General features: G+C 45.4%; 1 protein-coding gene across 1 annotated transcript in view; it reads right to left on the bottom strand.

Moving 5' to 3' along the window:
* CACNG5 (calcium voltage-gated channel auxiliary subunit gamma 5) overlaps positions 1-26,238 on the bottom strand; it is a 31,557-nt gene extending 5,319 nt beyond the window's left edge. The window contains exons 1-4 of the mRNA XM_033962413.1: positions 26,107-26,238; positions 22,852-23,084; positions 13,087-13,173; positions 4,841-4,981 (exon numbers count right to left, since the gene is read on the bottom strand). Coding sequence (XP_033818304.1) covers positions 4,841-4,981; positions 13,087-13,173; positions 22,852-23,059 — 436 coding nt within the window. The 5' untranslated portion in view covers positions 23,060-23,084; positions 26,107-26,238. The remainder of the gene's footprint in view (positions 1-4,840; positions 4,982-13,086; positions 13,174-22,851; positions 23,085-26,106) is intronic.
* Between the last annotated feature and the right edge of the window lie 273 nt (positions 26,239-26,511).

Below are 26,511 nucleotides of genomic sequence, written 5' to 3'. Positions count from 1 at the left end.
CCTCTGTGTCTACCATCATTCCTTCACTGCTCTCCTTATCCAGCAGCAGTCCTTCTCCCTTTGTTTTACCTCCCCCCCTGACTAAAAAGGCAAAAAAAAAAAGGGGCAAAAATTTAAATCTTAAGTTTGGCATTCCTCCACTTCCCTCCCCCACACCCAAAACAGAAGCCTCTCCCCAAAGTGTTATGAAGTGGCCACTCATTCTCAGGCTGATATTTTAAGGCAGAAAAGGGCACGCCTGTCAGCCTTGCATACTTTTCTAAACCAAGCAAGTGACGGCTCTCACCCAACGGCAAAAGCGGCAGACGCCTCGGCTAAAAGAAGCCCTCGCCGGAGCAGCAAATCTTTTTACCTGTCCAGACTGACGTGACCCGTGTAAATAAAGTGCAAAAGTTTTTCCACTTGCGCCTGATCCAGAAAGACGCTCCAGCAGAACTCTCTCCGCACAGGGCTCCGAAGTAACCGCTGAAGGAGGCCAGCAGGTTCCGGTGGGCCCGAAACTGGGCCTCCCCGATGCGGACGACACAGTCGCAGAAGAAGCCGGCCTGCCGTTGCTGGTTCAGCCGCTGCAGGAGCTGCTGGCAGTGCTTGGCCGGGAACTGCACGATGCCGCGGCCGGGAGAGGAGGGAGACGGGCGCACACGCCGCCAACTGCCGCTTTCCTCGCTACGCAGCGGCTCCGCGGTGGCGGCGGCTGCTGCTGCTCTCCCACCCCCCGCACAACACCGGATTCGGAGCTTCGGTCTGCCCTGCTCCCTGCTCGCCTTGCCGTATTGTATTTTTTAGTTGAAAGACGCGGCGGCGGCTCCTCTCATGATCTCCACCTGCGTCGGAAGTCCGACGCAGGCGGGGATCGTGAGAGGAGCCACCGCCGCCTCTTTCAACTAAAAAATACAATAGGGCAAGGAGAGCAGGGAGCAGGCCAGACCGAACAACAGGACGAAAAACAGAACCCTAAGCGCGCATGCGCATCCTACCTGCGGGTCCCTACAGCTCATGAAAAACAGGCGCATGCGCAGCTTAGGGTTTTATTATATTAGATTGAAATAGCTTCTATTTTAAAGTTTATCAGACTTATCTGTAAAATCCTGGCAAAGCATGTGATGTAGCTTATGCCAAGAAGCTGAAAAGCAACGTCGCCATGTTTAGACATTTTGGAGGAACACACAAAAATCCAGCAGCAAACGTAACCATTTTTGAAAGAGAAAAACATCTAATTTTTTTTTTTCCCCAAAAAAAATGGCCATTTCCTAGACCTGGAACGCTCTTCCAATTTATTTACGAAAGGAGCAGGACCTGGGAAGATTCAAAAGTAATTTAAAAACATTCCTTTTTAAAGATGCCTTTGATATTTAATTTCTTAATACCCAGGTCATTGATTTTATTCTATTAATATGCTTTTATTTTTTTGTTCCCTCATGTACCTTTCCTTTTTTGTTCTGCTTTCCTATATTAAATTGTATTTCACTACCCCTTTTTTACCTTATGTTATGAATATGATGAGTTAATTTTTAACCTTATTGTATTGTTTTAAGTTTGTATTGTATTGTATTGTATTGTTCCCCTTTGAATGTATTTTAAATTGTTCATCGCTTAGAACTATGATTAAGCGATTAATCAAAAGAATTAATAAACTTGAAACTTGATGTGTTTATTTTCTGTGCTTCTATCTTTTTAAACCAGTAAGTTTAATACGTGTCAGCCGATAAAGACCTGCACAGTCCAGGCAGTCTGTCTAACAAGGCGGCTAGGTTTGAATTTGGCACTCTGCACAGATTGCACTTCTTCACGATTAAACACTGGTACACCCAGATCCCCTTTTATTAAGCTGCGTTAGGGCTTTTTTTTATCTTCGTCCGCGGTGGTATAAACTCCGACGCTCGTAGAATTCCTATGAGTGTTTTGTTGTTTTTTTTAAACTTTCTTTAAGTCAACTTGAAACACGGTACAGGCTTATCACCATGCACACACAGCATAAAATACAAATACAAGGCATAACCGAACATCAGCAATGTTAAGGAATCCAAAAACAATCAGCACCAGCTCAAGTAGACCCAATTTTTACAGTTTTCACACATCCCCACCTCCCAACACCCTCCCTCCTCCTACCTCACCCCCCCCACCTAACAACTCCCCCCTCCCTCCCCAAAGCTGTGGAGGAAACATGGTACAGAGCCTTAACCTTTGTCAAAGAGAGACATAAGCTTTCAATGGTATCCCCCGCTGCGAACATCAAAAACAATCCCAGGTTGCCATTTCCAACATGCTATTGGTCCACAATGGTAAAGCCAGTGGCTCAGCGGCCATCCACACTTGGAGTTTAGCTTTTTTGGCCAATAAAACGCCCACAGCTGCTCTGTAGCCTGCTGTTCCAATTCAGAAGTAAACCCTAACTAGAGTATCCTATAAGGCCATTCGCAGGATCTGTCCACTAGTGCTGCCCGATTCAGGAAAAAAAATTTTGATTCAATTCGATTCAGCCTATTGAATTGGTTTTTTGATTCGATTCGATTTTCCTGCCCAATTGGGTGTTTTTTTCAAACATCCTGGTGGGTTTATTTTATAGCCTCTTCACCCCCTTTGCCTTCTCCTAACCACACTGGCGCTGTGATGTAAACAAAATAAACAAACAAAAAATACTTTTCCTCTCTCTCTCTTAAATCCTAGCTTACGTTTGCAATCTAACACCAGCTCTGGCAGGATACAAGCTTCAAATCTGACACATTGTAATCACAAAACAGAAAATAAAATTATTTTTTCTACCTTTTCTTATCTTGTCATTTTTCAAATCTTGTTGGTCCCAGGCTCTGGTTGTCTTCTGATAACTTGCTTGCCAGGATCTCCTTCTTTCTTCTTTCTCCGTGCTAACCATCCATCTTCTATCTCTGTCCTCCCCTTCCCTCCCCTGGAGGTCTGGCATCTTTCCTTTCTTTCATCTCCCTCCACAGATCCACCTTTTCTCAACTACCCTTTCATCCAGCATCTCTCCCTCCTTCCCCACCACCCCAGGGTCCACCATCTCTCCCTTTCTTTTCCCAACTACTCTCCTATCCAGTATCTCTATCCCCCCCTCCCTCCACATCATCCCTTGTGTCCAACTTCTCTCCCTTTCTGTTCCTTCCCTCCCTAAATCCCATGGTCCATCATCTCTCTCCCTCTCCTATATTTTCAGACCCATTATTTCTTCCCTTTGAACCCCCCTTCCCTCCGTGTACTTCTACACCAGGGCCCCCCTCCCCTGAAGGCCTGTCCCCCCATAAAGGTCTGCATCCCACCCCTGAAGGCCTGAATCCCCCCAAAGCCCTGCCTGCCTGCCTGTCCCCCTTGAAGGCCTGCACCCCCCAAAGGCCTGTCCCCCCCCTTGAAGGCCTGTCCCCCCTGAAGGCTTGCCCGCCCCACCCTGAAGGACTGGTCACCCCACCCCGAAGGACTGCTCACTTCCCCCCCCCCCCCTCCGGGAAGGCCTGCGTGTTCCCCCTGGCCTCCCCGCACCATTTACCGTATAGAAGCAGCCTATAGCAAGATCGCGATGCCAGCGATCTTTGAACTTTTTCGGTGCTGTTTCCTCCGTCGTGGTCCCGCCCCTCCTCTGACAAATACAGTCGGGTTTTCAGGATTTCCCCAATGAATATGCATTGAAGCAGTGCATGCACATAGCTCTCATGCATATTCATTGGGGAAATCCTGAAAACCCGACTGGATTCGGACTTTGGGGACCCCTGCTCTGGCGCCTACGTATGATCGACATGCAGCCGGCACCGTTTTTGTAAGCGGCTGCCGATTTAGTCACTTTGTATATAAATCCTGGCCCAAACTGCAGACCTCATAGCATACCCTGAAGAAAGCCACAGCGGGATGGCTGAAGCATCGATTGCACTTACTCAGACACAGCAAGACCCAGACAGCCGCGGAAACCTACGACAATATCCGGGGCTCCATCCCTTTTTCAAAGGTTACTGGATCTGTGTCATGTGGCATCTCCTAAGTCAGAGCAGAATCTAGTTCTTGAGCAGCTGTTTTATTTATTTATTTTAAAAAATTTTCTAACCCGCATATCTGACAATTCTAAGCGGGTAACGATCCAACATACATAATCAAATAATCTCTAATGTCATTTAAAAGAAAAGAAAACCTGATACAATCATAAGGATAAAGTTGCTAAAACTGTTCACTATAAAACTTAAGACAATCATGTTCAGAATAAAAATAAAAATTGGCAAAAAATGATAAAGAAAACACTCATTCAAATAACCTGGCTTTCACCGTCTTCCTAAACTGCAAAATATCTGACGCTTTCCTTGTCTCAAGAGCAGGGCAGGATTAACCAATAGGCCAAGTAGGCACGCGCCTAGGGCCCGAAATGGTCAGGGGGGCCCGATGAAGGAGGGCATCAACATTGTTTTTTCCAAACGGCGATAGGCCCCTCCAGCATCGATCGGCAATGCGGGCCCCCCGATCGGCAACGCGGGCCCCACCCCGATCGGCAATGCAGCCCCCCCCCACCCCCATCGACGGAAAGTAAGACAAGCAAGCAACGCGGGTAAGAAAGGCAACGGGAACTGTAATTGTGCAAGCGGTGCTGCTTGCCCAAAGCTTCCCTCTGACGCAGCTTCCTGTTTCCGCCTGGGCGCATGGTGGGATGGGGCGGGGCAGGGGGGCCCAGTGTACCTGTGTTCCTAGGGGCCCTCGACGAATTTATCCTGCCCTGCTCGAGGCAACGCATTCCGATACATCGGCCCTTGTATCGCCAGCAATAGTTTTACGATGCCCTGAGCGTCTCACCACACTCAAAGAGGTTTTAAAAATAGTTTGTAAGTTGGATAGAAAAGCTAAGGCTTACCGGAAAGTATAAAGAAGATCCCAGACACAAAAGCTAATATGGTTCTGTGGGGACGAATGTGTCCAACGTTGTTCAAAATAAATCCAATGAACATGAAGAAGAGGCTGACCAGAGGGAAAGGTGTGGCGGAACGAATCATTTCTGGTGGAGGAAGAACATAGAAGAGTTAACGATTCACCCGGAGAAGCAAAAGACATGGCCAGGCCGCTTTAGCTGCAGTTAAAAAAAAAAAAAAAAGAGGTAAATCGCACAAAAATAACCCTGTGAATTTCAACATAAACAAAAGCGCAAGAACAGAAGATACAGAGGTGGCATCTTAATGTCTATCCCTTCTCTGAGGTTGCCCCAATATTTATCTCGAATGTACTGAAGCTAGGTGAGAATCTCTTTTTTATTTATTTTTTTTTTTTTTAATCTTTATTAGTTTTCAATTATTAACAGTGCAATACAGTGAATTTAAACATAAACGAATCAAACAAAGGCACTTTAAAGCTAGGTGAGAATCAGTGGGGTAGCGAGGATGAGAGGCACCCGGGGGAGGTGGAACCCCTCCCCGGCTGTCGTCTCATACCCCCGTGCCTTCCCTCATTCCTCTAGTTCAGTGATTCCCAACCCTGTCCTGGAGGAACACCAGGCCAATCGGGTTTTCAGGCTAGCCCTAATGAATATGCATGAGAGAGATTTGCATATGATGGAAGTGATAGGCATGCAAATTTGCTTCATGCATATTCATTAGGGCTAGCCTGAAAACCCAATTGGCCTGGTGTTCCTCCAGGACAGGGTTGGGAACCACTGAACTAGAGGTATGGGGGAAGGGAAGGGTCCCGAGCATAAGAACAGACGGAAGGTCCATCAAGCCCAGCATCCTGTTTCCAACAGTGGCCAACCCAGGTCCCAAGTAGCTAGCTACATCCGAAACATTAAAACAGATTTTATGCTGCTTATCCTAGGATTAAGCAGTGGATTTCCCCAAGCCATCTTAATAATGGCCTATGGACTTCTCTTTTAGGACATTGGCCAAACCTTTTTTTAAACCCTGCTAAGCTAACTGATTTCAAAATCCTTTGGCCTACCTGACTTTCTCACCTAAATCAGATCAAAATTTTAGTCTGGTGCTTTGCTCTTCTGGGTGTTTTTTTTTTTTTTTTTAAGTTCAAAGAGTTTTATTGATTTTATAAAAGATGAAATACAAAGCCAACAATATGCGTGCTCCAACGAGGAGCACATTATAACAATGTCATTAACAAATGTGAAGTGCATCCACAGTGAAATAATAGTCACAGAAGGTTATTGCTACTGTATACATGCACTGGACTTCCCATTTATCTTTTCATTTTAAAAGCCTTTTGCCTCATTTGCTAGAATTTTGTAGCTTAGGACACACAGATCCTACAAAGTGGGAAAAAGAAATAAAACACCTCTCCGAGAGCAAAGATTTTTCTGTGAATCAGCAGATCCAAGGTGTAATTCTCAGCCACACATCATCTGTTAACACTTTCCATCCTCCCAACCATTTGTGCAGGGTGCACTCAGTAAGGACACGATTTAAAAGCAAACCATTTCAGTGTTTCAAGGGGAATTTCTGAACAGTGTACCAACAAAACAGTATCAGAGGTGTTTTGATTTGTGCGATCACATCAGGGCAGTAGATAGTCATTGGGCTCTCGGTCTTCTGTGCAATTTATATAGCAGTTGCTAAAAAAGAGGTCAATTAAAAATTTGTTTTGGCATTACGGGATGACCTTTAGCAACTGTAAAATTAACTAAATTGCTCAAGGTCAAAAGGGGCCGGATTCAGTAAATCTCACCCAAAGTTAGGCACTGGAAAAACTCAGCACTAATGTCCCTATTCTATTGTATAAACAGCGCTTTAACGTAGGCGCGGCAGGCGCCTAAGTTAAGAGGGAAACACCATTTAAGAATTCTTTTTAAAGAGATTTCCAGGCGCCAGGATCATGCCTCCAGAAACATAGGCAATGGAGCGCTGCTTTGTTTGGGGAGGGGGCCCAGAAGCACCGCCTTGGCACACTCCTGAGCCCTCCTGGCGCTTTAGTTTTAACTGCCGTGCAGCGTCCATGAGCAGGCCTGCCCCCAGAAATAGAATGAAAGGTGCCGGGGCAGACCTGGTGTTTGACGCTGCGTGGTGGCTGCCCGAAGATTTTAAACAAACTCCGAGAGCAGGGCGTGAGGGCTAACACAGCAACCGAGAATTTGGGGGGAAGCCGTGGCCCCTGTGGCCTCCCCCGTTTCAACGCCTATGTCCAGAGGTGCCTACCGGTGCCTAACACCACTGTAGGCGTGGCTGCCGGACGTGGCGCTAGGCGTGATTCATGTCAAAGGGAGGCACTGAAAATGTAGGCCTTGAAAACTCTGGTCTACATTTCTGGCGCCTACCTTTGCCAGAGGCGCAGTTCTCTAAATGGTGGCATCGCATGGTTGACATGCGATTGACGTACGCTTGTAAGGTCTCAATCGGTCGCTTTTAAGGTGGCCGCTACCAACGGCGCCAGTTAGAGTATCTGGGCCTAAACACAGAAAAAAACAAAAGTCTTCCTCGCAAGCCCGACGGACAAAATTACCAAAACAACGTTGCATATAAAAGATCACGACTACCCGATTACTAAAACAATAAAAATATTGGGAGTCACATTAGACACACATTTGACAATGGTTGAACACACACGAGCATAGTGGTAAAAAAGTGTTTCCTGACATCATTGAAGTTAAAGACCATCAAAAACTACTTTGACCCATTATCATTTAGATTACTAGTGCAATCACTAGTGCTTTCTACACTGGACTAATGCAATATCATTTATATGGGTATACCAAATAAAACTGAGGAAACTTAGAATTGTTCAGAAAAAGGGCGACCATGTTAGCCCCTACTACAGACTGCTGCACTGGCTGCCAGTCGAGGCACGAATAATATTCAAGTTCTCTTGCATATGTTTCAAGCTGGTTTGGGGACTGGCTCCTACAGATTTGCTATCTCACTTCATATTATACAGCCCTATAAGACAAACCAGAAACTGCAGTCTATTTGCATACCCAAGCATTACCGGCTGTAAATACAAAACCTTTCTGGATAGAAGTTTTATGTACCAAGCAAACAAACGACAACACTGGCTGGACAACTGCATTAACGGAGCTAGATCAGGGGTCTTAAAGTCCCTCCTCGAGGGCCGCAATCCAGTCGGGTTTTCAGGATTTCCCCAATGAATATGCATGAGATCTATGTGCACGCACTGCTTTCAATGCATATTCATGGGGGAAATCCTGAAAACCCGACTGGATTGCGGCCCTCAAGGAGGGACTTTGAGATCCCTGAGCTAGACTGACCTACGTCGCTTTTAGAAAAGTCATAAAAACTGCCTTATTCGACAGATATATCACCTAAACAGTACCTACACCAAACACTAATTTCCATTTCTTTTTTCCTAATATGTCCTCCCTGAAATCCTTAACAAATTGTATTATGTAATTCGCCACTTTTTCTAAAAAGGCCCTTCTGAAATTCTAAACAAACTGTATCTTGTAATTTGCTGTAATTTTAAGATTCTGCATACTGTAATTTCACTGACTATCTGCATATTGTAACTCGCTGATTGTCCAGCTCTCTTCAGTTGTGAACCGCCTAGAAGTCGCACGATTATGGCGGTATAGAAGAATAAAGTTATTATTATTATTATTAAGTACTATTTAGCACTTAGGCCCTGATCCTAGAAATGTTAGGTTCCTAGACTGGCGCACCTAGCCGATCTAGGTACCTAACTTAATTTTCGTAATTGGCTTAATTGGCACAGTTAATTGAAAGCGCCAATAAAAAAAATGTAGAAGACCATTAAAAAAAAATTGAATTAGCTGATAGGCACCTAACTCATTGGGCCTACCACTTTGAGGTCTACTCCAAGGCACCTACCAGCAAGTAGGCGTAGTTAGGCAGATCCAGGGTAGATTTTGGATGTGGTTTAACTTAGGCACCTAACTTAGGAAAACCCTGGCCTGCATGGGAGTGCATCTAAGGCATCAACGCCTACCTTTGGCTTAGTTGCCACTAGGGACTGTCCTATAAATGGCTCCTAGCAGATGATTGACAATTGAGCTCGATGGCAACTGGAATTAGGCACCGTTTATAGAATCAGGGCCTTAGTACCGTTTCCTGAGCCTTGCTTTGGCGCCAGATGAAGCCTGATGTACTTCTGGCACTCAACGTAGGCATGGAAGTGGCAGTATTCTGTAATAGCGTGCCTCTGACCAGCGGCGTAGTAAGGGTGAGTGGCCCCTCCCCCCCGAAACTCGCGTGCCCCCTTTCCTATCCCCGTACCTTTTCAACTTCTCTGGCGTGAGCAGCATGCCCACGTCGGTATCTGCTCGCCCTTTGACGTCACTTCCTAGGCATGGGTCGCAGAAGTGACATCAGAGAGAGCGTCGATATGCCAACATGGACAGCAACCTTGCATCAGGGTAAAAAAAGGAAAGGAGGAAGGCAAGGAGAGGAGTGGGGGCGGAGACGAGGAGGGGGGCCATACCCTTAGGAAGACCGTGCCCGGGGCGGACCCCCCCCTTCCAGCCCCTTCTTACAACGCCACTGCCTCTGACCTGCCCATGCCCTCCCTTGACCACATCCCCTTCTGGCTCCGCACATGAATGTAGGTGCCTTCCGGTCATTGATTCTTTTTGTCTGTATATTCCAGTACACTTCTCCCTCCGTATTCGCGGTTTCAGCATTCGCAGTTTCAATTATTCACGGTTTTTAGCTTACTGGCTCCTCCCCCCCAAATGACATCAGCTTGCAGAGAGAAATCGCTGATCCAAGCGTTTACAGAGAAAATCGACGATGCCCAGCACTTTCTTCACCGTGTTTTGCCTCTCCTTCAGGAACAGGCCAGGTCTCCCACCATGTTATTCGCAGTTTCACCATATTTACGATGGTTTTTAATAGAAAACAGCAAAAACATATTAAAAAGTTATTTGCGATTTTTTTTTTAATTCACGGATCTGTTAATCCCCTATCACAGCGAATACGGAGGGAGAAGTGTAATGATGTTTTATTTTAATCCCCTGTTTTATCTTATATGTCTTTTTAAAATGTAGTGTAAACCGCCTAGATGTAATGATAGGCTGTATATTACATGAATAATAAACTTGAATCATGCACAGGCAGTTGTGGGCACAACTTCAAATTAATGCCAATTGACATCAATTATTAACACTCAGTTATTGGTTGTTAATGGCTCATTACTTCATGTCGTTGCATACGCAGCTCTCGCTCATATTTAAAATTGGTCATCCAGATATAGGCACCCTCTATAGAATCCAAGGAAGGGAGGGCAGCTATGCCACCAAGCCTGGGACTTCCCGTTTCTAAGTGGCACAGCACCTCTTGATGTACAGTTATGCAGTTTAATATGGTAGCCTAGTAGATGATGGAGTAGCCGAGTAGATGATGGTAGCCTAGTACATGATGGAGTAGCCTAGTAGATGATGGAGTAGCCTAGTAGATGATGGTAGGGTAGCCTAGTAGATGATGAAGTAGCCTAGTAGATGATGAAGTAGCCAAGTAGATGATGGAGTAGCCTAGTAGATGATGGTAGCCTAGTAGATGATGGAGTAGCCAAGTAGATGATGGAGTAGCCAAGTAGATGATGGAGTAGCCTAGTAGATGATGGAGTAGCCTAGTAGATGATGGTAGCCTAGTACATGATGGAGTAGCCGAGTAGATGATGGTAGCCTAGTACATGATGGAGTAGCTGAGTAGATGATGGAGTAGCCTAGTACATGATGGAGTAGCCTAGTAGATGATGGTAGCCTAGTAGATGATGGAGTAGCCAAGTAGATGATGGTAGCCTAGTAGATGACGGAGGTAAACTACCAATTGTCATGCATTTAGGCTGCAAAAACCCAAGGGAATGTTACAGTTTAGGGCAGGGGTGTCCAACCTCTTGCCCGAGGGTTGCATGCAGCCCCGTGAAGTATTTTTTGCAGCCCCAGTCGAGGGCGATGCAGTGTTTTCCTCTGCTGCCCCCGGGTGATTACCGTCTTGCCGGCTCCCTCCTCTGTCTTGCTGCAGCCTTTGCGCATTTGTGCAGCCCCAGAAATTTTTTTTTCAGCCAATGCGGCCCAGGTAAGCCAAAAGGTTGGACACCCCTGGAATAGGGGGTGAAGAACTTATGTGCATGACAGAAGAGCAAGTCTTGGGTGTGATTGTATGTGATGATCTTAAGGTTGAAAAGGTGACGGTGAAAGCTAGAAGGATGCTAGGGTACATAGGGACAGGTATGACCAGTAGGAAAAAGGAGAAATCGATTCCCCTGTATAAGGCTCTGATGAGACCTCATTTGGAATATTGTGCACAATTCTGGAGGCCATGCCTTCAAAAAGATATAAAAAGGATGGAGTCGGTCCAGAGGAAGGCGACTAAAATGGTGGGTGGTCTTCGTCTTAAGGCGTATGGGGACAGACTTAAAGATCTCAATCTGTAGACTTTGGAGGAAAGGAGGGAGAGGGGAGATATGATAGAGAAGTTTAAATCAAAAAATGTCACACATCAGCAGTGGGCTAACTCTCTGAGATCCAACATTGAAATTCACGTTTGAAGCTGGTGTGAAACCTTCTGGCTGTTGGAAGCTGTTTGGAGAACCCCTGAAGAAACCAAACGTGTTGGTGAAACGAGTGCTTGTTGGAGATTTTGGCTCCGTCGTGGGCTTGGCTGCGTTCTGCGAGAGGCTTAGGGCTCCTTTTACATAGGTGCACTAGCATTTTTCGCGTACGCTAGCCGAAAAAATACCGCCCGCTTAAAAGGAGGTGGTAGCGGCTAGGGCGTGCGGTATTTTAGTGCACGCTAAAACCGCTAGCACATCTTTGTAAAAGGCGCCCTTAATTTTGCCCTTGAAAAAAGAAGAACTTTAATACTGGTGGATCCTTTCCAGTTACGTCCTCTGGCACCAGAGCTAAGTATTTTGCTTCCTTTTTCAGCGATTTTGTATTTTGAACTTTATATTTCCTATATTTATATGCAAAAAGTTTTTAAAAGTTTTTAAAGAAAAACGTATTATAAAAATTAATTAAAAAATTTAAATCTATAAAAAAGAATTAAAAATACTGTGCACAGTAGTGGGGTGTGAGTTTTTTTTGCCCATGACAAGAAAAAGAATGCCAGCTGTGAATCATCAATGATTGCTGCGTGCTAAAACGTTTTTGAAGCTTTTTCTCCACCTGTTTTGAATTTCAATGTTGGATCTTAGAGAGGTAGTCCACTGCTGGTGAGTGACATTTTTTGCAAGTTTTTGGTTTTACTGTCACTACTTTTTTGAGAGAAGTTTAAATACCTACATAATGTAAATGCGCATAAATCGAGTCTCTTTCATTTGAAAGGAAGCTCTGGAATGACAGGACATAGGATGAAGTTAAGAGGTGACAGGCTCCGGAGTAATCTGAGGAAATACTTTTTTACAGAAAGGGTGGTAGATGCGTGGAACAGTCTCCCGGAAGAGGTGGTGGAGACAGAGACTGTGTCTGAATTCAAGAAAGTGGGATAGGCACGTGGGATCTCTTAGAGAGAGGAAGAGATCATGGTTACTGCGGATGGGCAGACTGGATGGGCCATTTGGCCTTTATCTGCCATCATGTTTCTCTGTTTCTATAACTATAAAGCTCTTTGACCTCACAATGCAAGTGTTAAGAGCCTTAGCCTATAGGGAGAGGAGGAGATAATGGTTACTGTGGGTGGGCAGACTGGATGGGCCATTTGGCCTTTATCTGCCATCATGTTTCTCTGTTTCTATAACTATAAAGCTCTTTGACCTCACAATGCAAGTGTTAAGAGCCTTAGCCTATAGGGAGAGGAGGAGATAATGGTTACTGTGGGTGGGCAGACTGGATGGGCCATTTGGCCTTTATCTGCCATCATGTTTCTATGTTACATACAGTTTCTTACATATGTGTAGATGAACATAAAGTTTCTTAATGGGTTCAAATTCCACACTGCTTCCTGTGACACTGGGCAAGTCAATTAATCCCCTTCTGCCCCAGGTATATTCGATAGATTGTGAGCCCATCGGGCCAGACAGGGAAAATGTTTAAGTACCTGTATGTAAACTGCTTTGAGTATGTCTGTAAAACTACAAAAAGGAGGTCTACAAGTCCCAATCCCAATCCCTTTCCCTATTTTACCATGCATAGTAGGGATATGTCTGTTTTTCCGAAAGAGTGCACCCACATTACAGAACCGCATCATCACCTACTTAAAACATTGACTGTGGATTCGGATGTCAACTGGACATTCATTGGCACAACATATTCGATGGTGAAACACCGCCCACGTTCTTCGCCTGAAAGCAAAAAGATTTTCGTGTTTAACCACTTTATCAGCCACTAGTGCAATGTTCACAAGACAGCTACGTTTCTCCCGTTCTGCAAAATGAACAATGAGCAATTAGAACTCGTATTCAGCAAGGACAATAACAAAAGATAGACAGCAGTTTCCACTAAAATACAAATCCCATTGATGAACAATTAGTACACAAATTATATTAATTTCTGGAAAAGAAAAGCTTTTATCAGTTTCCTAAACAGCTTGAATAACCCTTTGGATTGAATTTAGGAAGACAATTGTTTGAAACTTGTATGCTTAATGAATGATATCCTGTTATCATTTGGTTTTAATGTGGTATATGATTCAAGTTTATTTAAAATATTTGATTTGATCGCAAAATCCAAATCCAATGCGATTTACATGTAGTTAAAAATTAGATCAAAGTAAAAAAATAAAAAACAAGACAATTAGTACTATTTTAATAAAATAATACGTTTGAAAAAGGGAGGAGAAAAAAAAAGAATTAAATACAATTCATAAACATATAAAAAGGGATGGGTAATAAAACAAGAGGTTGGGGAAGGTTACACACTTAATATGACGCTGACTAGATAAGAATTGTCAGACCATGGGTTAGATTTGGAAAGCAAACCGATCGTGTACCGATCGGTTTGCGAAGACTTTGCGACCTGGTTTCCCTCCGGCCCGATTCACTTACCTCTCTGCCGACCATGTTCCGATATGCACATGCAAATGAGGGCAACGGCATGCAACGTAGGCAGGGACGCGATTCCCTAACCCAAACCCTGCAACGCCGACTGGGCTGGCCGATCACAAACAAGCGACTGCCGAGGACCAGTCGCTCAGGCCCTTTCCGACTGCCCTGCCTTCTGCCGCCCTGCTCTCTGCCCTGTCTGCCCCGATCTCCTGCGGCCCCGACTCTCCCGCTGCCCTGATCTCCTGCCTGCCTCGACTCTCCCACCCTTCCCCGCAGTGCAAGCCCGTGGTTATAACCCGCGAGGCTGACGGGGCTGTGAGGAGCACGTTGAAGTTCTCGTTGCTTGCGGCAGTGAACAACTAGTGGAGTTATGGGGGAAGGGAAGGGGAAAATTAATCCAATTGGCGCATTTCTGCACAATTCTTCTGTGGGCCGGATAAAATCATATCACCCGCGGGCCGTACTTTGGAGATCCCTGAACTAGTGGATGCTCCCTTCTGCCTCAAGATGGGTCTCCTCATATTGGAGCTACTATAGTGGCAGTGGGCCTCTTGAAGCCTGCCTCACTGATTACTATCTGCAGCTATTTGAACCTCTCTAGATACTTCATTGGCATAGCACTGTTGGACCAAACTTCTGCACACTGCCTTTGGGCAAGTAGTCCTGACCAGTTTGCCCCTATTAGCTAATACAGAATGACACGGTGACAAAATTCATCACCGTTCCTGTCCCGCCGGATAACCACGGGAAACCATGTCCATATCATTCTTTAAAGAGAGAAGGAAGAATCAGAGTATGAATGGGCTCAGCCACTGACTCTCAAGCCCTGCATTGAAGAATGCTGGTATAGAAGGACTGAGGTTGAGATACACACTAAAGAATGGCAATCTCTGCTATCCAGAGCTGATACTGTGATGTCATAATGCTTCCTTCTACCAATAAGAGCCAACCTCATCAGCAATGTCACAATGGGTTCATCCTCCTACACTTGGCTCACATAAGAATCAGAATGGCCACATCTACTGACCCTCAAGCCTTGCAGTGAAGCATGCTGGTGTAGAAGGACTGAGGTTGAGATAGACATTAAAGAATGAAATGGGATTGTTTCACATGGTTATCTGCAAGGACGGGAACGGTGATGAATTTTGTCACCGTGTCATTCTCTATTAGCTAACTCCTCTCCCAACTATGCGCAGTGCCCTGAGTTTGGGAATCCCCCACTTTGTGTGTCTGACTCAGTCCTGCTTGTCAATAGAAAAAGCCATGTTTCTCATCTATAGCAGATAATTTTGTAGTCAGCAGGACTGGTAAAAAGCACAATCCCACCCACACCCGAGAGTAGCTGTTTATTTTCTTCTGGTCTGGGTATAGCTGGTGGTATATTTTCGCAGTGCCAGACACTAAGCTGGCTGCTGCAGTCTCAGTGTGAAGAATTTGAGGAATTCTAGTTATGCTCATAGAGACAGAAGGAGTAAAGAATGACACGGGGACAAATTTTTCCTCGTCCCCACGGGAACTCATTTTCCCATCCCTGCCCCATTCCTGCAAGTTCTATCCTCATCTGCACAAGCCTCAAACACTTTAAAATCATGTGTTTGAGGTCTGTGTGGTTAAGGCAGAGCTTACAGGAACGGGACAGGGACAGCGACAAAACTCATGGGGACAGGACAGGGTAATTGAATTCCTGTGGGTACGGGGGCAAATTTGTCCCCATGTCATTCTCTACACTGCACCACTCTAGAAATTAAAATGTAGTAAAAGTGAGCCAAGTAAAGGACAATCAAGCCATTGTGACATCACTGATGAGGTTGGCTCTTATTGGTGGAATGAGGCATTATGATGTCACAATATCTGTTCTGGTTATCAGAGGCTGAAACTTTTCACACTATTTATTTATTCAATTTTCTATACTGTTCTTACAAATAGAGAATGACATGGGGCATATTTTTCTACGTCCCCGCGGGAACTCATTTTCCTGTCCCACCACTCCCCTCCCCCCCCCGCAAGTTCTTTTCCTGTCCCTGCCCCATTGCTGCAAGCTTCATCCTCATCTGCATAAGCCTCAACCACTTTAAAATCATAAGTATTCGAGGCTTGTGCGGTTAAGGCAGAGCTTATAGGAAAGGGACAGTGACAGCAACAAAACTCATGGGAACGGGGAAATTAAGTTCCTATGGGACGGGGCCAAATTTCTCTCTGTGTCATTCTCTAAGAAGGGGTAGAGGACTAGTCAGAGGCTCGGAGCCATATGTCCATTGGAGAGGCATTCAAATTAGAGGATTGTTTTTTTGTAAGATCATCATCCAAAATGAGCATCACCGCCCATCATCTCTGCAAGCAGCTTAACAGGTGAGAGGCAGCTGATAACATGCATGACATGAAACAAATCACGGGAGGAATGGAGTGAGACAAAATGGAAAGATTTTCATACATAAGCCCAGTTTCTCAACTGATGAAATAGATAACCGAGCAATCGGTCTCAATATCCTACAGTACTTTGCACTCTACACGATGGGGTAATGAATGGCCTACCTGTATCTAGGAAAATCAATGACCAACACAAATACTTGTTCTGGAAATTAAAAATTAGCTAGTGCAAGACAGGATGACCTGAGCCCCCGTTTACGGTCTAAAACAGTGATCACTCTTTGCTAGCCTTGTCATTTGTTTTATTTGCATTTTATCTATATTTTATTTGCATAATAAAATACAAAAAAAAAAAAATTTAATGTGAGCTGGCATGGTAAATCCTCTGATGCTCAGAGAATTCCTTTGAGCATTGGAGCAGTTACCTCGCCGGCCTGTGCTAAAAACCTCTAGCACAGCTTGATAACCGGAGGGGGGGGGGGAGGTAGGTTTGGAGTACAGCAGAGGGGGCTAGAGGGAAGCACCTTCCAATCTAGCTACAATGGAGAAAAAGAAGAAGTTACATGGTCTGGGAAAAAATCCCCCCAGTTTGCAAAACTGGGAGCTCATTCTGACTTGTTTTGCAATTACAAATTTATTCTTAAGTAGTGAGAGCCACCCTGGGTGGTGATGCCTCTCCTGCCATCGTCTCTACACCCCGCTCTCCCCTGCTGTGCGTGCCCCCTTCCTCCATACCTCTAGTTCCTCACCGCCATGAGCAAAAACTTCAATGTGCTCCTCGTGACCCCGTCGGCCTTCCCTCTGATGCCACTTCCTGTGCGTGCCCCCTTCCTCCATACCTCTAGTTCCTCACTGCCATGAGCAAAAACTTCAATGTGCTCCTCGTGACCCCGTCGGCCTTCCCTCTGATGTCACTTCCTGTGCGCGGCACCCGGAAGTGATGTCAGCGTGAGAGCTGACGCGGTTGCGAGGAGCACATTGAAGTTGTGGCTTGCGGCAGTGAATCACTAGAGGTACAGGGGGAGGGAAGGGGATGCGAGTGAGTGGTGAGTAGGGAGAAGAGGCGGGGGGTACAAAGAGGAGGAGGGGTGCAGGCACCCCAACAACATGGCACCCGGGCAGACTGCCCCCCCCTTACTACAACAACTGTTCTTAAGCTCTTAGGGCATTTTTTTTTTTTCTTTCATGGCAAAATCTCACTTGTGTCAAAATTATAAAGCCATCACAATCTGAATTTCATGGGTTGTGAAAAAATGAACATTCTATATAATAATACCCTTAGCGCGCATGCGCACTTCAATCTTTGTGGCTCTGTGCGTCCGTAGCTCCGTGGCCGACAGAGAAATGTTGGAGCGTGTGGTGCATACACATTCGGCACGTACTCACATTGGGAGCTACGAGGCAAATTACTTTCCTGTGTGTTGGTTGCCCTTTCCAACACAACGCGTGATTTAAAAAAAAAAGGTAGGTGGGAAAGTGGGCAGTGACATTGACAGACTGACAGACATAGAGACACACACACTGAAAGACAGGTAGGTGGGAGTGAAAGACACACACAGAAGGACAGGGTGCCAGGGAGAGAGAGATTGAAAGAAAAAAAAAAATAAAACAGACAGTGGACAAGGAGAGAGAGACACACTGAAAAAAAGACAGACAGACAGACATACAGCGGCCAAGGAGAGACAGCAAAAAAAGAAAGACAGACAGCGGCTAAGGAGAGAGAGAGACAGAAAGAAAGAAAGACAGACAGAAAGCGGCCAAGGAGAGAGAGAGAGAGAAAGAAAGACAGACACACACATCTATTCTAGCACCCGTTAATGTAACGGGCTTAAAGATTAGTATAAAAATAATTGGTTTTGAAAGTTTCTGGGTTTTCTTATATCCCCACGATAATCTCTTTTTTTTTTCTATGAAATGAAAGTTGCCTACTGACTTCTCCTTTATGTTCCAAATGGAGAAAGCCTAAGAGAGATGAACAGACTATTTCTCAAACCAGCTCACTCCTTGGCAGAAGTTTTGCATAGCTATTAGTACTTTTAAGATTTATCAGCTTGCGAAGGCAGAAAGATTTGCAAACTACTTTCACAATTCAGAGACACAACACATGACACGTAGGGTGAGGTGGAGGGATAGTTTAGTGGTTCTACATAACTGTTTTAATAGTATTTTTCTGCTAAGGATTTGGGGAATTTCATTCTTGTAACGGGACAGATTTCTACCTTCTGGTATGTTACATATTATTCCCCCCTGAGCTGCACACGGGGCATTAAAAGAAGGTTATCTTGCCACTTTTCCTCAGTCAAGTGCCCCCTTGTTCCTTGGCTAAAACGCAACCCATGCTGATACCAAAAGACAACTTCTGAGCAATTAATGTGAGCTTTAGAGGAACAAAAGCTTGATGCCGCCTAAATCTACTTAGTTTCATCTGGACTCATGAACACACCTTGAGTCACCGTTTCTCACAATTTGTACCAAATATCAGTTTTTGGGGAGACTTCAGAAACCTGTGTCAAAGGTCTTCTAAACCATTGTTTTCTATGCTGAGCGGGAGTCCTCCAACTGCATTGGTCCCAGTGGGGGGAGGAGGGGGAGGGGTGCTTCAATATTGTGTTTTCAATTTCAATTGAAAGGGTACAGGCAGGTTCCCTGGAGTCCTCCAGATCTTGCCTATCACTATTGAAAAAGTGATCGTGAAACAGCACCCCTCACTGGCAGGACTATGGGTAACATATAACATACCATAACAAAACTTTATTCTTCTATACCGCCATAATCAGACGACTTCCAGGCGGTTCACACTAAAGAGAGCTGGACAATCAGCAAATTACAAAATGCAAAGAGTGAAAGTACAACATATTACTCAAGAAATAGACAGAATAAAATTACTAAATTTTGTGTGACTTCTGTTTAGGAGATAAATCTGTCAAACAATTCAATTTTAATTTCTTTCCAATAGGCGCCGTAGGTCAACCTGGCTCCATTGATGTAGTTACCTAACCAAGATTGCTTGAAACATAAAAGACCTCTCCAAAAAAGACTTGTATTTACAACCAGTGATCCTTGGGTATGCAAATAAATTCCAATCTCTGGTTGTCCTTGTAGGGCTATAAAGCACGAAATGAGGTAGAAGATAGGTAGGAGCTAATCCCCAAACCAGCTTAAAACAAATGCTAGAAAACTTAAACATTATTCGTGCCTCCATTGGAAACCAATGCAACAGAGACTAACATGGTCGCTTTTCTTCAATCCAGATACCAAGCGGACAGCAGCATTCTGTACTATTCTTCGTTTTTTAGGTCCACCCAAATAAACGATATTGCAGTAGTAGAGAACTCCTGTTCAGTTTAGATGGAACATTTAGGTAGCTTGCAGGGTATATGAGGGAGAAACTACAAAATGAGGCAGACAATTGCTTTATATTGTCTGCTCCAGCCTCACCTCCTCCCTTTCTGTCTCTATGGACGGAGAGGGGATGAGCATGGAGCAGGTGCTACAGGTCTCAGGTGGGATAAACATGAGAGGAAGGCTGGAAAAGGAAGCAGAGTTTGGTCAGCCGGAAGCCTGAAGTCATAATGCCATTATACAGAACCATGGTGAGACCTCATTTGGAATATTGTGTGCAATTCTGGAGGCCACACTACCGAAAAGATGTGCTGAGAGTAGAGTCGGTGCAACGGATGGCCACCAGGATGGTCTCGGGGCTCAAGGATCTATCGTACGAGGAAAGGCTGAAAAATGTGCGGCTGTACTCACTCGAGGAACGTAGGGAGAGAGGAGACATGATCGAGACGTTTAAGTATATTACCGGCCGTATCGAGATGGAAGAAGGACCCTCAGCCACAAGAGGGCATCCGCTCAAACTCAGGGGCGGGAAATTTCATGGCGACACCAGGAAATATTTCTTCACCGAGAGAGTGGTTGATCCTTGGAACGAGCTCCCGGTGCAGGTGATTGAGGCAAACAGCGTGCAAGAATTTAAGAGCAAATGGGATGCCCATGTGGGATCCCTTAGAGGGTTAAGCCAAGGGAACCTGTCACCAGGAGTGGGATCCCTAGGATAGTAGACTTGGGGGTGGGTTAGTAGAGTGGGCAGACCTGATGGGCTATGGCCCTTATCTGCCGTCATCTTCTATGTTTCTAATTCTCTACTGCTTTGATGGGACCTGTATTTCAATACTAATTTTGGGATATAAACATGTGAAACCTTTATGACTATAACCCCTGTTCTTTAAAATCTTAGAAAATAGAAAAATTGTTGAAGGAATTGAGCTAGGGTTACTGGACCCATGGCCACGCCTCCAGGCCCGCCCAGTTCTGTCCACATCCCGCCTCAAACCCCACCCCCCTTAACCAGTTTGTGCATCGGGACGGCATCCACACATGCGCAGATGCGATGCGATGATGTCACCGTGTTGCATCCACACATTCAAAGATGCTGTCCCGACGTCGGAAGCTTTTCAAAACCCGGAGAAAGTGCCAGGTTTTGAAAAGCCATCCAGACCCCTGGACATGTCCAGGGAAAGCCGGACGTCTGGTAACCCTAAATTGAGCTGATGTCATAGAGCAGAAGTCTTAAAGTCCCTCCTTGAGGGCCGTAATCCAGTCGGGTTTTCAGGATTTCCCCAATGAATATGCATGAGATCTATATGCATGCACTGCTTTCAATGCATATTCATTGGGGAAATCCTGAAAATCCAACTGGATTACGGCCCTCGAGGACCGGAGTTGCCCAGCCCTGCACTAGCCATAGCACAGGGATGTCAAAGTCCCTCCTTGAGGGCCATAATCCAGTCGGGTTTTCAGGATTTCCCCAATGAATATGCGTGAGATCTATGTGCATGCACTGCTCTCAATGCATATTCATTGAGGAAATCCTGAAAACCCGACTGGATTGCGGCCCTCTAGTAAGGACTTTGAGATCCCTGTCATAGAGGCTGTACATTGCTTCTTCCCAGTTAATTAACTACAATCTTGACATGTCACAAATCAGAAGCTATGCATTTAGACTATGCATTTTGACATTGTACGACAACTCAATTGCCACTAATGCCACTAATGTAGGCTTACCAGATTTTACAGCAGTAAAATCCACATGTGGCCCCGCCCAAGTCACGCTCTGTTCCCCCAGCTCCACCTCCAAATCTCTTCTCCTAGAGCTTGGAGCCAGGTTTGGAAGGCCTCTGAGCATGTGCAGGTGTGATGTCACTGCATTGCATCCGTGCAGATGCCTTCCAGACGTGGCCTCAAGCTCGAAGCTTTTCAAAACCCGGACAAAATGCTGGGTTTTGAAAAGCCGTCTGGATGCCTGGACAGTCCTCTAAAAGGAGGACATGTCCGGGTAACCCTACACTAATGCAAGTCAACAACTCGAGTATTGCGGTTTTGACATGGACACTTCATCTGTTGATATTCTTATACATGTCACATCTTCTGATTTTTTTGGACTCCTGATGCAGGCGTTGTGATGCTGAAACACAGCCGTGTCAAGTCTTAGGATCTGTACTATATGGAAAATTTAATATGATGCAGTAAATGCAAATCAATCTCAGGCATATTCATTGTAGAAATCTTGAAAACCTGACTGGATTGTGGCTCACTACTGAGATGGAGGCACAGGCCTAGAGTATAAATGTATGAGCTAGAGAATGAGACGGGGACAAATTGTTCTCCATTCCCCCAGGAACTCAATTTCCCTGTCCCTGCCCCATGAGTTTTGTCACTGTCCCTGTCCCTGCCCCATTTCTGTAAGCTTTGCCTTTACTGCACAAGCCTCGAACACTTATCAAGTTTATTAGGATTTTATATACCGCCTATCAAGGTTATCTAAGCGGTTTTTACAATCAGGTACTCAAGCATTTTCCCTCTCTGTCCCGGTGGGCTCACAATCTATCTAACGTACCTGGGGCTCTGGAGGATTAAGTGACTTGCCCAGGGTCACAAGGAGCAGCGCGGGGTTTGAACCCACAACCCCAGGGTGCTAAGGCTGTAGCTCCAACCACTGCGCTACACACTCCTTTTAAAGTGTTTGAGGCTTGTGCAGATGAGGACAGAGCTTAGGCATTGGTGGAATGAGGCATTATGACATCACAATCTGAGCTCTAGAATGTTGCTACTTAGGATTTTAAAGTGTCTGAGGCTTGTGCGGATGGGGACGGAGCTTAGGCATTGGTGGAATGAGGCATTATGACATCACAATCTGAGCTCTAGAATGTTGCTACTTAGGATTTTAAAGTGTCTGAGGCTTGTGCGGATGGGGACGGAGCTTACAGGAATGGAGCAGGGACAGGAAAAGAATTTGCGGGGCACAGGGAAAAATTTGTCCGCTAGTATGAGCCCTGGGTCCAACCTTAAGGCTGTTGTGGCCACAAAGTTTCAATGAGATTTGAAGGGATCTACACAGGCAAAAATGTTTAATTTGTTTTGAATGTTTTTGGACTTTTTTCTCAATTTTGGGGAAAGGTTTTTAGTTCATTGTAAACATTCATTTTCAGAAAAATATTTAATGTGGACATATTTTGCTTATATTCATATGTTGATATGCAAAAATAATCTTGAAACTCAATTTTAGGACACACTTCAGAACATGCACACCAAATTCCAAAGTCTTACCCGCTAAGAAGCACACTCTCCAGAGTCCAGAATGCAAGGACATCTTAATTTCGGTTGTTTGGTTTTGGGGTAGGATGATACCTTCCTCCAGATACAGCCAGTAATCTGTGCTAACTGCAATTCCTAAAAGTCCCAGACTGCACACAGCAAAGACGCTGCTGAGAAGGGTCAGAGCTTTCCGGCTGCATAAACCCATGCCACCGATCATCAGCTTTGGAGGGCACACAAGACAGCTGTAGAGAAACAAAGACCATTAATAGCGGGAGCTGCTGTTCCACAAGTGTGTTCACCTTTCCTTATTCAGGTATTTAGTCTTTGGAGTTCATACGTTTTATTTATGGCATTGAATTACGGAACTTTATGTATAATATAAACTCACCCTACAAGGAGAAGGAGCAAAAAATTAAAGCAAAAATGACAAAGTGAGCTTTAGCTGCAAAGAATCTTGGTCCTATATGATCCTCTTTTTTTTGTGGCGTTTAGTCACCTTTGACTATAGTTTTTGCCAATGATGTGGGTGGAGGAGGTAGAGCGTGACTAACACTCACCAGAGGCCTGAGGCTTTTTTCTTTCATCTTAGAGCAGAGGTGTCCAACCTTTTGGCTTCCCTGGGCCGCATTGGCCGAAAAAAATGTTTCTGGGGGCCGCACAAATGTGGAAATGGTTCATAGACAAAACCGCCGAAGACAAAGGCGTGCGCTGACAACTGTGCGTTGAAGAAAAAGAGTGTTTTTAGGGGCTCCGATGGGGGTTTTTTGTTGGGGAACCCCCCCATTTTACTTAATACAGATCACGGCGGTGTTGTGGGGGGTTTGGGGGATTGTAACCCCCCATCTTTATATTGGAAACTTAACTGTTTCCCTGTTTTTTAGGGAAAAAGTGAAGTTTTCAGTAAAATGTGGAGGGTTACAACCCCCCAAACCCCCCACAACGCCCCCACAACGCGGTGTAATCTGTATAAAGTAAAGTGGGGGGGTTCTCCCCCGTCGGAGCCCTTTAAAACAGTCATTTTCTTTGGCGCGCGGCTCCGCGTTGCGCTTAGTTGTCTGTGCGCGCCTTTGTCCCGGCGCACTTTTGACCTGACACCGTGCAAACGCTGCAGCAAGACAGAGGAGGGAGCCGGCAAGATGGTAAACACCCATGCGTAGCAGAGGAAAACACTGCATCGCCCTCGACTGGGGCCGCACAAAATACTTCACGGGGCCGCAGGTTGGACACCCGTCTTAGAGTAACTCTCAGCTGATTGGTGGAGAGTTTTGGGAATGTAAGCATTTTTGCATTTCCTTCACCTCGCTCAGTAGTGATTTTGTCCTGCAATATTTCAACCAGAAGCAATCAGGGGTGGCCAGGGGAATTAGTTGGGATCAGCTGAAAGCGCTCCAAAATTAGCAATTTCAAATTACCATTTGTAATTGGTACAGGATAGGTAGGAGAAAAAAAAAGGTACGGTCTACATCAGTGGTCTCAAACTCAAACCCTTTGCAGGGCCACATTTTGGATTTGTAGGTACTTGGAGGGCCTCAGAAAAAAATAGTTAATGTCTTATTAAAAAAATGACAATTTTGCATGAGGTAAAACTCTTTATAGTTTATAAATCTTTCCTTTTAGCTAAGTCGTAATAATAATATTGTCATTCATAGCTAAAGAGATATGAATTTTACTTTTGTGATTATGATAAACAGACCGAGGGCCTCAATATAGTACCTGGCGGGCCGCATGTGGCCCCCGGGCCACGAGTTTGAGACCACTGGTCTACATGCAACCTAATTTGTTTGGAAATGTTGAATGGTTTACGCCGTTATATTGGCTGAAATTACAGAAGGTGCTTGAAACATGTAACATGATTTTGCAAGGCATACGTTCTCATGTTCAAACCCCAATTGAACTTGCCCGTGTTAGTCTTCCTGCTGCTAGGGAAAGTGGAAATGACAGCTCAATAACAGAAGCAGGCAGGGGAGCAGGCAGAAAAAGCTTCCATTTAATCTTTGGGGAAATTACGATGTTATTACTCCTGTAGGCTGGGAAAGTGATGCCAGAAGCCACCTGCAATCCTTTCAGCTTTTCAGATTTCTTATCAATCCACACTTATCAGTAGAATTCTGTGTCCTTGACAACAGTGATAGTCTATGAACCAAGACTTTAATATTTCTTACAAGAAGAAGAAAAAAAATCATTTGTTTTACAATGAATTATGGGCTCCAGTGACAAAAAGAGAAGGAGTACAATTAATTTGCTTTTGGTTAGAAAATGCATTAAAGTATAAGGAATATAACAAGTTATGAGAGAAAAGCCTGCTTAGAATCATGTCTGGGAAATTAAGACCTAAACTTACCGATCCTGTAACGATGGTCGCAATGGCCAATCAGGGACTTCCTTGGGCTCAACCATCCCAAGGGAGGAGCCAGAGGTGCCCGAGCCAATCACGGCCTTAGGCCCCTCCCTGTGCATCACATGGGGCAGGGCCTAAGGCCCCAGTTCGTCGGAGGAGGCCATGGAACAGGAGGGACTGAGCAACCCTCCTGCTCCCAACTTTTAGAGGTACGGGGAGGGGGAGGGGGCGTCTGCATCCTATATCCCAAGTTAGTGCCCCCTTCCTCCCTCCCTCCCTCCCTCGAAGCTGCGCCGAAACCTGCCTGCCTGCCCCCAAGCCAACTCACCTTCGCTCTATTTAATTACCCCCTCCCCCGCTGCTGCCACAACTCCAAAAGGACTAGGCGCGTGCAGCAATTGCACGCCGCTGGACCATAAGCCTTCCCCCCTACGTTAATTCTGACGTCGGAAAGAAGGTCCAGGCCAGCTAATTGCTGCTTGGCTGGCCCGGACCTTCTCTCCGACATCAGAATTAACGTCAGAATTGACGTCAGAGGGAAGGCTTATGGGCCGGCGGTGTGCAATCGCTGCACGTGCCTGGCCCTTTTGGAGTTGCGGCAGCAGCGGGGGGTAATTAAATAGAGCGGGCAGGCGGCAAGTTTCAGCGGTGGTGGGCGGTGGTCAGCCTGTGTACCCCCAACAGGCGGTTCGCGTACCTCCTAAGGTACGCAGCTGTGAATCTTGACGAAGGCCCCAATGTTCTTAACTTACCGTACCTTTAACCAGTTCTAACCGGTTTAGCGTCAAAGCATTTCAGTTTCCAATGCACTTAATAGCTTTGCAAGGTCTTTTCTGTGCTTTGTTTCACCTCCGGTAATGCTATGTAAATGTACGACGAGGTCATTAATATTAAAATGAGCAATCTGGGCGATGCCCAGACGTTACCTGGTGATGCACGAAATTAAGCGTTGACCTTGAACACTCCAAAATTACCGGCAGGTCTGGAGGTGCCAGTAGCTTGTTAAAATCGCACCTCAGGCACGTGGGTTACAGGCGCATCTCATGTGTGTCAAAAGTGTACACCGGGCTGCAGATTGCATGAGAGATGGACATTGAAGATACATTTATCATACTTGATTGGAGGTTCCATATATTCGTATGTTAAAAGCACGTCTTATCCACATGTTTTAAAGGTGTGTCTCATGCACGTTCACTGCTGATTGCATCAGAGGTGGAAGCTAAAAAAAAAAAAAAATACGGGAGCAGCATATATGTCCCACAGAAGCAGCATAGAAAAAAAGCAACATGGTTTGCTAGTAGTTCTCCGCCCCTCCCTTCCGCCTCTGGCAT

This window comes from Geotrypetes seraphini, chromosome 10, assembly GCF_902459505.1.
Source record: "Geotrypetes seraphini chromosome 10, aGeoSer1.1, whole genome shotgun sequence".
Taxonomy (NCBI): domain Eukaryota; kingdom Metazoa; phylum Chordata; class Amphibia; order Gymnophiona; family Dermophiidae; genus Geotrypetes; species Geotrypetes seraphini.
Note: the sequence above shows the minus strand (reverse complement) of the source record. Positions and strands in the feature narration are given on the sequence as shown.